General features: G+C 42.8%; 1 protein-coding gene across 1 annotated transcript in view; it reads left to right on the top strand.

Annotated features, from left to right (window-relative positions):
- LOC126106551 (gamma-interferon-inducible lysosomal thiol reductase-like) overlaps nucleotides 1-12,906 on the top strand; it is a 149,587-nt gene that overhangs the window by 44,880 nt on the left and 91,801 nt on the right. The window contains exon 3 of the mRNA XM_049912890.1: nucleotides 1,937-2,110. Coding sequence (XP_049768847.1) covers nucleotides 1,937-2,110 — 174 coding nt within the window. The remainder of the gene's footprint in view (nucleotides 1-1,936; nucleotides 2,111-12,906) is intronic.

Raw genomic sequence — 12,906 nt, 5'->3', positions numbered from 1 at the left:
GACAATTTGTTTTGTTTGTGACCTACACTGAAGAGCCTAAGATACTGGTACACCTGCATAACATCGTGTAGGGCTCCCGCGAGCACACAGAAGTGAAGCAACATCATGTGGCATGGACTCGATCAATGTCTGAAGTAGTGCTGGAGGGAACTGACACCATGAATCCGGCAGGGCTGTCCATAAATCCGTAAGAGTACGAGGGGCTGGAAATCTCTTCTGAACAGCACGGTGCAAGGCATCTCAGATAAGCTCAATAATGTTCAGAGTATGGTTGGCAGCGGAAGTGTTTAAACTCAGACCTCCTGGAATTGCCGAAGTCCGTCGGAGTGCACAATGGACATGAGTGGATGCAGGAGATCAGACAGTATGCTTACGTACGTGTCACCTGTCAGAATCGTAACTAGACGTGTGTAAGGTCCCATATCACTCCAACTGCACACAGTCCACACCATTACAGAGCCTCCACCAGCTTGAACAGACCTCTGCTGGCATGCAGGGTCCATCGATTAATGGGGTTGTCTCCATACCCGTATACGCCTATCCGCTTGATTCAATTTGAAACGACACTCGACCGACCAGCCAACACGTTTCCAGTCACCAACAGTCCAATGTCACTGTTGACAGTCCTAGGCAAGCCATAAAGCTTTGTGTCGTGCAGTCATCAAGGGTACATGAGTGGGCTTTCGGCTCCGAAAGCCCATATCGATCATGTTTCGTTGAATGGTTCGGTTCACACGCTGACACTTGTTGATGGCCCAGCATTGAAATCTGCATCAGTTTGCAGAAGGGTTGCACTTCTGTCACGTTGAACGATTCTCTTCAGTCATCGTTGGTCCCGTATTTGCTGGATCTTTTTCCGGCCGCAGGGATGTTGGAGATTTGATGTTTTACCGGATTCCTGATATTCACGGTACACTTGTGAAATGGTCATACGGGAAGATCCCCACTTCATCGCTACCTCGGAAATTCTGTCCCATTGCTCATGCGCTGATTATAGCATCACTTCAAACTCATTTAAATCTTGATAAGCTGCCATTGTAGCAGCAGTAAGCGATCTAACAATTGCAACAGACGCTTATTGTCTTATGTAGACGTTGCCGATCGCAGCGCCGTATTCTGCCTGTTTACATATCTCTGCAATTTGAATACGTATCCCTATACTAGTTTCTTTGGCGCTTCAGTGTATCTGAAATATAAAGCCATGCACTGCCATTTAAACGCGGCGTGTTTGTGGTTTTCCCTTCTTCCCCCTCGACACGCAATTAGACAGCGTGCCGCGCTGGTGGGGGAAATGTGCAGCGAGGTTGCGCTCTTTGACACTCGTACCGGGGCACGCTGAATTCTTGGCCAACCGTGCCTTAGAGTATAGGTAAAATCTTCATATTTTTACTTCTATGCTTTGCTCATGTTTAAATTTAAGAAATAGTGTGAACTGATAACACAAACTTGTGTAATTTGCGTATCGTGGTATTTATTAAGACTTTGTGTTGAAAAATTGCGACAGGTTGAGCTTTTAATTCCATGATTTTGCGATTAAGTACCGGTATGCAATGTAAACAAGTGTTTTAGATGGCCAAACAGAGAACAAACTTCGGAAGCGAAATAAAAAATGGTTAAATGGCTCTGAGCACTATGGGACCTAGGATCTGCGGTCATCAGTCCCCTAGACTCAGAACTACTTAAACCTAACTAACCTAAGGACATCACTCACATCCATGCCCGAGGCAGGATTCGAACCTGCGACCGTAGCAGCAGCGCGGTTCCGGACTGAAGCGTCTAGAACCGGTCGGCCACAGCGGCCGGCAGCGAAATAAAACGAAAAAAATTACTCGAAATATAAAAACCCATTGACTAGTTTAATGACTTCATTGTTAATTTCTACAGTTTTGATTTACATGTGTTTATTTCACGTTGTGTGTATTCTCTACTTTTGCAGACGTTTGAAACGCCAGAAGGATACAATTTCTCTTGCCAGCACGGTCCACGGGAGTGCGAGGGAAACAAAATTCACTCGTGTGCCATAGACATCGTCGAGGACCAGACTTCTATGGTAAAGCTGGTGGAATGCACGATCCGCAACGAGACATTTCCTGAAGCCATTGGCGAGCAGGTAAGCTATTCACTCATGCGTACCGAGTTCCTTTGTAACCTCCCCACAGAATTATTTTAAATTAGTAACCAAGAACCAAGTGTAACCTCCGCACAAAAATAATAATTAAATGAATTTTATATATTGTAACCTCTGAACAAAATTGGCTCCCATTTATAATCTCTGTGCAGAAATGCATTCACATTTAATGTAACCACAAAATTCAATTCCTAAACCCGGAAATAATAAAAAAAAATCAGTAACCTGGTAAATTTTATGACGACAGCAGCGCTGCGCCTCGGCCCTGTATTCTGAATAAAAAAGGAAAAATTCTTACCTCAATAAAAACTGCGAATAAATCTGCTCTTACGTAAAAACTTTTCAGCACAGCTTCGTGCAATGCTGGGCTATATATTTTTTTTTGATTCTTGGAAGAAATGATCATGCATTGGAAATATTCTTTAAATTGAAATGAATGCTTTTCTTAAGAAAATTACTTTATATTACAAAAATTATTATTGGGGTATTTTTTTAAAAAGAAATTAATGACAGTTAATATACATTACTAGATATGCGCAAGGCTGCTTCTTTACCTTCTACAATAATACTCATCCTCCAGAGTCCCGACCAGAGCAGACAGCCGACACGCGCAGGCACGCGCCGACTACTGTCGACTCACGCCGACTACTCAAGACTAATGCCCTAGCGACAAGCAACAACTAACTACATACTACTCTCTGGTCAGAGACTCTGCCATGCATCGCCCATCGCCGGCAACGCATACGTCTTACACCTTTCAATCGACTCAGTTTGGCTGTGATCATACAGTGAGCACTCGATGACAGGAAACTTTCGTCTTCCGGTTCCTATGCTGCCATAAACAGACGTTTTGGTGGGTATACCGCGTGTAGTAGTATGAAACCGGAATTTGGTTGCAATAATTACACGTCTGTTGTTTGAAACTGATAAACAATATTTTATTCAAAATAATCTTCATTGCTATTTATACATTTCTCCCACCTCTCCGGCGGGCTATAAATGCCGCGCCAGAAAAGACGTTCCTCTTTTGAAGCAAACCACTCAGCAAGCCATTTTCATACGAACTGAAGCGCTGTTCAGTGAGAGTGTGTCCCAGTGATGTAAGCAGATGATAAGCAGACGGAGCCAAGTCTGAGGATTAAGCCGCATGCCCTAGTAATTCCCAACTGAACGCCTCGACCGTTTCCCTAACCCGCTTTGCTGTGTGTAACGGGACATTATCATGGAGCAATATGGCTTTGTCTAGCCTTTTTCCACATTCCGGTAGTTTTTCATGTAATGCTCGATGAAAATCGATAATTGGCTGTTGGTAGCAATCAGTGTCAACGGTTTCACCAGGGTTTACCAGCTCTTAATAGATGACACCCTTCTGATGCCACCAAATACAGTGCATTGTACTCTTTCCAAAGCGATTTGGTCTTGCAGTGGATGTCGATGGTTTGCCTGGATTCACCCATGATTTACGACACTTAGGATTCCAAATATATCCATTTTTATCACCTGTCACTATTCGATAGAGAAACGACTTTCTTTTGTATCTGGCGAGCAGCATTTCAAAAATGGTATTTCGATTTGCTTGCTGTTTTTCGTTCAGTTCGTGCGGAACCCATTTTCCCACTTTCTCCATCTTTCCCATAGCTTTCGACCGAAGAGAAACGGCTTTCTGCGTCGCATTCAATTGTTCCGAGAGTTCCTGTTGAGTATGAGTATCACCTTCATCCGATAAGTCCTGCAATTCGTTGTCTTAGAACTTTTTCGGTCGTTTCCCGCGCTCGTCGTTTCTCACGTCAAAATCACCACTTTTGAATTTTTTCAACCACTCGAAACACTATGTTTCCCCAAGAGTATGTTCGCCGAAAGCTTCGACAAACACTCGATGCGACTCTGCAGCAGTTCTCTTCAACTGATAACAGAAAACCAATGCTGTTCGCAAATCGCAGATCGTGGGCACGAAACTCGATATGTTTACGAGTTTGAAACAGTCACCGATGTATGGAACTTGGGTTACTGTGTGCTGACATTCATCGTCAGCCGTTACAGGAAGCAGATGGCGCTGCAGACGCGGTCTCACTGTACGGCTGTACACTGACGCCTAGCACCATCTATAGGGAACACAAGCTGGTACATTGTCACGAATAAAACAATGACCCGAATATAAAATAAATTTCCTTTACTTTACGTCTATGGTCACAAACTTTTTGTTAACAGATTACCGGTTTCGGACTATAATGACGATCTTCAGGTCTGTTTTATAAAAACAGATCTGAAGATGATCATTATAGACCGCAACTGGTAATCTGTTGAGATACGTTTGTGACCATTGACGTAAAGTAAAGTGAATTTAATCTATAGGGAAATTCCGGTTTCATACTCTACACCTGGTTTTCTGCATATAAAATTTCCCCTTACATTATTTGCTGTGATGAATACAGACCATTTTGTCTGTCGAAGGGGAGGGGGGGGGGGGGGAGCTGGACATTAAGGTCTGTAGGGTGTGGGAAAGAAATTATTCAGATAGTGAAGGGAGACGAAAATTTAATAGTCATGGGTGACTGGAATTCGAGTGTAGGAAAAGGGTGAGAAGGAAACGTAGTAGGTGAATATGGATTGGGGCTAAGAAATGAAAGAGGAAGCCGCCTCGTAGAATTTTGCACAGAGCACAACTTAATCGTAGCTAACACTTGGTTCAAGAATCATAAAAGAAGGTTGTATACATGGAAGAACCCCGGAGATACTAAAAGGTATCAGATAGATTATACAATGGTAAGACAGAAATTTATGAACCAGGTTTTAAATTGTAAGACATTTCCAGGGGCAGATATGGACTCTGACCATAATCTATTGGTTATGACCTGTAGATTAAAACTGCAAAAAGGTGGGAATTTAAGGAGATGGGACCTGGATAAACTGACTAAACCAGAGGTTGTACAGAGTTTCAGGGAGAGCATAAGGGAACAATTGACAGGAATGGGGGAAATAAATACAGTAGAAGAAGAATGGGTAGCTTTGAGGGATGAAGTAGTGAAGGCAGCAGAGGATCAAGTAGGCAAAAAGACTAGGGCTAGTAGAAATCCTTGGGTAGCAGAAGAAATATTGAATTTAATTGATGAAAGGAGAAAATATAAAAATGCAGTAAATGAAGCAGGCAAAAAGGAATACAAACGTCTCAAAAATGAGATCGACAGGAAGTGCAAAAAGGCTAAGCAGGGATGGCTAGAGCACAAATGTAAGGATGTAGAGGCTTATCTCACTAGGGGTAAGATAGATACTGCCTACAGGAAAATTAAAGAGACCTTTGGAGATAAGAGAACCACTTGTATGAACATCAAGAGCTCAGATGGAAACCCAGTTCAAAGCAAAGAAGGGAAAGCAGAAAGGTGGAAGGAGTATATAGAGGGTCTATACAAGGCCGATGTACTTGAGGACAATATTATGGAAATGGAAGAGGATGTAGATGAAGATGAAATGGGAGATGTGATACTGCGTGACGAGTTTGACAGAGCACTGAAAGACCTGAGTCGAAACAAGGCCCCGGGAGTAGATAACATTCCATTAGAACTACTGACGGCCTTGGGAGAGCCAGTCCTGACTAAACCCTACCATCTGGTGAGCAAGATGTATGAGACAGGCGAAATACCCTCAGACTGCAAGAATAATATAATAATTCCAATCCCAAAGAAAGCAGGTGTTGACAGATGTGAAAATTACCGAACAATCAGTTTAATAAGCCACAGCTGCAAAATACTAACACGAAATCTTTACAGACGAATGGAAAAACTAGTAGAAGCCGACCTCGGGGAAGATCAGTTTGGATTCCGTAGAAATACTGGAACACGTGAGGCAATACTGACCTTACGACTTACCTTAGAAGAAAGATTAAGGAAAGGCAAACGTACATTTCTAGCATTTGTAGACTTAGAGAAAGCGTTTGACAATGTTGACTGGAATACTCTATTTCAAATTCTAAAGGTGGCAGGGGTAAAATACAGGGAGCGAAAGGCTATTTACAATTTGTACAGAAACCAGATGGCAGTTATAAGAGTCAAGGGACATGAAGGGGAAGCAGTGGTTGGGAAGGGAGTAAGACAGGGTTGTAGCCTCTCCCCGATGTTATTCAATCTGTATATTGAGCAAGCAGTAAAGGAAACAAAAGAAAAATTCGGAGTAGGTGTTAAAATCCACGGAGAAGAAATAAAAACTTTAAGGTTCGCCGATGACATTGTAATTCTGTCAGAGACAGCAAAGGACTTGGAAGAGCAGTTGAATGGAATGGACAGTGTCTTGAAAGGAGGATATAAGATGAACATCAACAAAAGCAAAACGAGGATAATGGAATGTAGTCGAATTAAGTCGGGTGATGCTGAGGGAATTAGATTAGGAAATGAGACACTTAAAGTAGTAAAGGAGTTCTGCTATTTGGGGAGCAAAATAACTGATGATGGTCAAAGTAGAGAGGATATAAAATGTAGACTGGCAATGGCAAGGAAAGCGTTTCTGAAGAAGAAAAATTTGTTAACATCGAGTATAGATTTAAGTGTCAGCAAGTCGTTTCTGAAAGTATTTGTATGGGGTGTAGTCATGTTTGGAAGTGAAACATGGACGATAAATAGTTTGGACAAGAAGAGTATAGAAGCTTTCGAAATGTGGTGCTACAGAAGAATTCTGAAGATTAGATGGGTAGATCACATAACTAATGAGGAAGTATTGAATAGGGTTGGGGAGAAGAGAAGATTGTGGCACAACTTGACCAGAAGAAGGGATCGGTTGGTAGGACATGTTCTGAGGCATCAAGGGATCACCAATTTAGTATTGGAGGGCAGCGCGGAGGGTAAAAATCGTAGAGGGAGACGAAGAGATGAATACACTAAGCAGATTCAGAAGGATGTAGGTTTTAGTAGGTACTGGGAGATGAAGCAGCTTGCACAGGATAGAGTAGCATGGAGAGCTGCATCAAACCAGTCTCAGGACTGAAGACCATAACAACAACAACAGGGTATGGGGGGCGGGATGAATGCCGTAGGTTTCAAATTTTAGTGACATCAGTACTAATATGTAAAAAGTTCTCTAAATCGTTTACATTTAATGAAATTATGTGTAGGTACTAAGTAGGTATAGCCTAAGTTAATTATCTTAAAGAATAAAATTATGAGAATCAGTAAAATAATACTATCGTATGGAAACTTACATTTACAGCAAATTTATGTGACAAGACTTTTTTACAGCATAGCTGTTGGTCACACCAACAATAATAGCTTCTGTGGGCTCCTTGTCCCCTTCTGCTGACACCTTTACACAAGTTCGAAACATATCCTGAACTATCCTATTTCTTAATTTTGTCATCATCCCTGAATGACCTTTCTACACTGGAATTGGAAATAGGAATTCACAGCACAAATTTAAGGATTATCGATAGCACTTGATAGCCAATGTCCGACCTTACGATAAAAGAAGCAATATCAGAAGACGAATCTCTTGACTTATTATGAGCAATATATTTCAAAGAATGCGATTCTGCAATAACAGCGTCCACATTTTTAAATCCTAACATCAAACACAGATATTTACAATCATTATCTCTAAATTCTTGAAATGTTTTAAAACTTTCAAAATATGCCTCTAGTTTTATTAGTTTCAGAGCCTTTTCATTGAACAGTTGCTCAATTTTATTAATAATTCTTTCCGTAATTTTTTTTTACGTTTTTCATAGTTCGTTTCTTGTTCTGCGTGAATGGCACACCGCTAACTTCTGTTGGGTACACTTGTAGTTTTTAATTTTATTTAGTTTTTCATTTTCCTCACTATATTCATCGCAATGGTAAAGGCAGCCGATGACTCGATGTGTCTTAAATTTCCCAGAGACAGAAACAAGTAGAGGGAGTTGTGAAATTCTGAGCAGTTGTTTTTGCAAAACTTTACTTAAGTTTGAGATTGCATTTAATATATCACTCAAAGTGAAATTGTAATTAACAAGATTCCTCTCGCCAGTTTGCTAAATCCACACCGTCCTTGTGCATAAGTTAGCCGCGCGGAGTGGCCGCGCAGTTTGAGGCGCCATGTCACGGATTGCGCGGTCTCTCCTGCCGGAGGTTCGAGTCCTCCCTCGGGCATGGGTGTGTGTGTTGTTCTTAGCATAAGTTAGTGTAAATAAGTTTAAGTAGTGTGTAAGTCTAGGGGCCGATGATCTCAGCAGTTTGGTCCCTTCGGAATTCACACACATTTGAACATTTTTTGTTCATATGTTTACATGTCATCATAATGGACCTGTATCACAGGAATATAGCACGAACTGTGCAGTAGGTACTCATCCAACTGATGTGGATAGCTTCGAGTATTTTTAAAAACGTTTGTTCTAAAGTACTTTAAATTTCACGCAATACATTTTCTCGTTTAGGTGAAGCATGAAAATGTTTCAAAATGAGCTTAACAACACGTAACGTGTATTTCATTATAGAGTGTTTATTCCTACATTTGGTGACAGCAACTGAAAAGCATAAACATCTGATAACCGAGCGCATACCGCAGTGACAGAACCACTAAGATTAGCAGCACAATCGAAAGAGCATCTTAGTAATTGTCGTAAGAAAGTTTTCGTTTTTTAGTTCATTATCAATTGTTGTAAATATAGATTCAGCTGTTGTACTCTTCAGTTCAATCAGACGTAAAATCCTCCCCTTCACTCCAAAAGACGGGGATGGCGCATCTTAACAAAGTAGCAAAAACAGTTCTCTTTGTTTAAAAACACCTGTAGATTCATCTGTCGTAAAGGAAAAGTATTTATCGTGGAAAATTGTTTCATTTTGACTGTCTAGAACCTCTCCAACGCAATTTAATAATTCTGAATCATTAAATTTGCTAACGTGTGTGGCCCTTCGACGCTGAAATTTAACCGACTTCCCAAGTACTGTCTTATGAAACAAAGGCTCATATTTTGTTGTGTGGGGTATTTCTTCCTTACTAAGGAAATACACACTTCGAATTAAAGACGCTGTTTGGCGATTTAATACTTTTTTCAATTTAATTTTGTTTAAATATCTGCACATGAATTGGAGTGTTTAATGCCAGAAATTTACACTTTTAAAGGACAACAGCTATTGCACGTTTTTCTGACTAAGCTTGCTTTTCCAGTTTTCCTGCACTTCCCGCAGCTTTCCTACATTTGGTGAAACCATCAGAAATGAACATTCCTCCCGTTTTTTTGTAGAGTTTGGATATTATTTTTTTTGTGCATTTCTCACAATTTGCAAGAAGCTTCACTCCCATTTCTGCCGGTTTTCCTCGCGTTCAACAGTTTTTCGCTCGAAAACGGAGTGAGAGTAACTGAATATTCAGTAAGCAATTCACCATCACATTCACTATTTCTTTCATTAGACTCACATTGGTCTGTTTCTTCTGCTGTCCTTTATTAGAATAGAAAGCAAATGAATTTTTTTGTTTCGACATTGTATTTCGCCACTAGCGGTTCTTTTTTATCCGACGAATTGTCCGCCCCCGGTAGCTGAGTGGTCAGCGTGACGGAATGTCAATCCAAAGGGCCCGGGTTCGATTCCCGGCTGGGTAGGAGATTTTCTCCGCTCAGGGACTGGGTGTTGTGTTGTCCCACTCATCATCATTTCATTTCTATCGACGAGCAAGTCGCCGAAGTGGCGTCAAATCGAAAGACTTGTACCAGGCGAACGGTCTACCCGGCGGGAGGCCCTCGTCACACGACATTTCATTTCATCCGACGAATTGATGAAGACCGCATGCAGATTGCATAATCACATCACTCTTCCACAGTAAGCAATTGACTAACATACATCACATACAAGAAGGTTAAATTAATCAGAGAAATGAATTACAACAATTGTCGAAGTCTATAGCTAGCTCCAGTCTTTGTATAGAGACAGATCTTTCTTGCACGTACCATTTATACGCAGAGTTATCACGACATGTCCATTCTTGATTCCAAACTTCTTATACAGCTGCTGCCGGTACACTTGAAATTTGTCAGCCGGCCGGAGTGGCCGAGCGGTTAAAGGCGCTACAGTCTGGAACCGCACGACCGCTACGGTCGCAGGTTCGAATCCTGCCTCGGGCATGGATGTGTGTGATGTCCTTAGGTTAGTTAGGTTTAAGTAGTTCTAAGTTCTAGGGGACTTATGACCACAGCAGTTGCGTCCCATAGTGCTCAGAGCCATTTGAACCATTTTTTTTTTAAATTTGTCAAAACAATGCAAGCTTATTAGTTGTTACATTACACCAGACCCGACGATTATTTAAATTCGTACATTATTTTGACTTTTAATATTACACAGGCACTGATCAGCCACAACATATGATCACCGACCTACCATCGATATAAACCCGTCCAGACGATAGCTGCGTCAGCTGGCAAGGAATGGCTGCTAGTCAGACACATGCACGGTGCATCAGTGAACACGCTATCCGCGTGTAGAATGGGGAAGGATCGCGATCTATCTGAGTTTGACCGAGGGCAGATTGTAATGGCTCGGTGGCACGGCACGAGCATTTCGGAAACTGCACGACTTGTCGGGTGTTCGAGGAGTGCTGTGGTGACTTCAACACGTGACGAAACCGAGGTGAAAGCACGTGCAGACACCGAGGTATTGGACAGCCACACCTCATTACAGACGTCGGACTTCACTGGACAGAGGTCCACATGGTGCCTGTTGTATTCAATTGCGATGCAATTTCTGTGTTTCATCGTCGATGTGAAGGTCCACAGGTTACAGTGAACCTTGCAGTTGTGCATTGGAAACAACTACTTGACTCCCATGAATTGACCAAAGCAAAGACCGTTTGAAGCGTTAGTCTCCTGGACAGAAGTGACCATGGTGCCTGTTGTATTCAATCCCGATGCAATTTCTGTGTTTCATCGTCAATGTGAAAGTCCAAGAGTTACAATAAACCTGTAGTTGTGCATCGGAATCATACACTGGACTCCCAGTAATGGATCAAACACACACCGTTTGAAGCGTTACTCCCCTGGACCCAAGTACACATGTTGCCTGTTGTTCAAATGGTTCAAATGGCTCTGAGCACTATGGGACTTAACATCTATGGTCATCAGTGCCCTAGAACTACTTAAACCTAACTAACCTAAGAACAGCACACAACACCCAGTCATCACGAGACAGAGAAAATCCCTGACCCCGCCGGGAATCGAACCAGGGAACCCGGGCGTGGGAAGCGAGAACGCTACCGCACGACCACGAGCTGCGGACTTGCCTGATGTATTCAATCTCGATGCAATTTCTGTGTTTCATCGTCAATGTGAAGGTCCAAGCGTTACAGTAAACCTGCAGTTGTGCATCGGTAACAATTACTGGACTCCCAGGTATGGATCAATGCACAGACCGTTCGAAGTGTTACTCGCCTGGACAGAAGTCAGCATGGTGCCTGTTGTATTTAATCCCGATGCAATTTCTGTGTTTCATCGTCAATGTGAAGGTCCAAGGCTTACAGTAAACCTGCAGTGGTGCATCGGAAACAACTACTGGACTCCCAGGAATAGATCAAAGCACAGACCGTTTCAAGCGTTACTCCCTTGGACAGAAGTTAGCATGGTGCCTTTTGTATTCAATCCCGATCAAATGTCTGTGTTTCATCTTCAATGTGAAGGTCCAAGGGTTAGAGTAAACCTGCAATTGTGCATCAGAAACCAATACTGGACACCCAGGAATGGGGAGACTGGTAAAACAGCACAGACGGCGAACTGTGGCTGAACTAACATCAGACTTTAATAATGGGCAGAGTACAAGTGTGTCTGAACAGGCACTGCACCGAACACACCTAACGATGGGCCACCGCAGCCGTCGACCCACGCATGTGCCACGACACCGGCAACTACGCCTGAAGAGCACATGACCATCGGCACTGGACGTTGGCGCAATGGTAGAGCGTTGCCTTCACTGATGAATCGCGGTACCTTCTTCATCATGCTGATGGGAGGGCGCGAATCCGTCGTCTTCCAAGGGAACAACTCCTCGACACCTGCACTGCAGAATGGAGACAAGCTGGCAGCGGCTCCATTATGCTCTGGGAAGCATTCACGTCAGCATCCGTGGGTCCACGGAGATTGTGCAGTGCACCGAGTCGGCCAAGGAGCATCACTGGTTGCAGACTACATGCACTGCTTCATGACGATCATGTCCCCTGACGACAGTGGCATTTTTCAACAAGATAATGCGCTATGTGATGAGGCCAGGAGTGTGATGGAGGAACACACTGATGAGTTCCAGTTGAGGTACTGGCCCCCCAACTCGCCAAATCTGAACCCGATCGAATGTATCTGGGATGTCACTGAATTTGGCGTCAGACTCATCGCCCCCCCCCCCCCCTCCCTGGAATTTACGGAAATTGGGTGACTTGTGTGTGCAGATGTGATGACAGCTCCCTCCAGCGACATATCAAGGCCTCATTGCGTCCATGCCGCGGCACATCGCCATTTTTATCGGTGCCAAAAGTGGACATACCGGCTATTAGGTAAGTGGTCGTAATGTTCTGGCTGATCAGTGTAACTGATAGATACGAATTTCTCATGAGGGATAGAGATATATAATGTCTTGGGAACCTTTCTCCCCCTGCCACCCTCTGAATTGATCGCTGATTACCTGCACTCTTTATTACCAGTATGAAGGGAGTGGTATTACTTTGGCTCATGTCTAGATAATCAGAGACAGCTACAACTGCAGTCTCCATCGACATGTATGAGGTGTTGAAAAAGAGAGTGACACATATTCCTACAAGAGGAAATATTAGTCAAAACTAGAAGGGAA

This window comes from Schistocerca cancellata, chromosome 10, assembly GCF_023864275.1.
Source record: "Schistocerca cancellata isolate TAMUIC-IGC-003103 chromosome 10, iqSchCanc2.1, whole genome shotgun sequence".
NCBI lineage: Eukaryota > Metazoa > Arthropoda > Insecta > Orthoptera > Acrididae > Schistocerca > Schistocerca cancellata.
The sequence above is the reverse complement of the archived record's forward strand: the minus strand, read 5'-3'. Positions and strand labels throughout refer to the sequence as shown.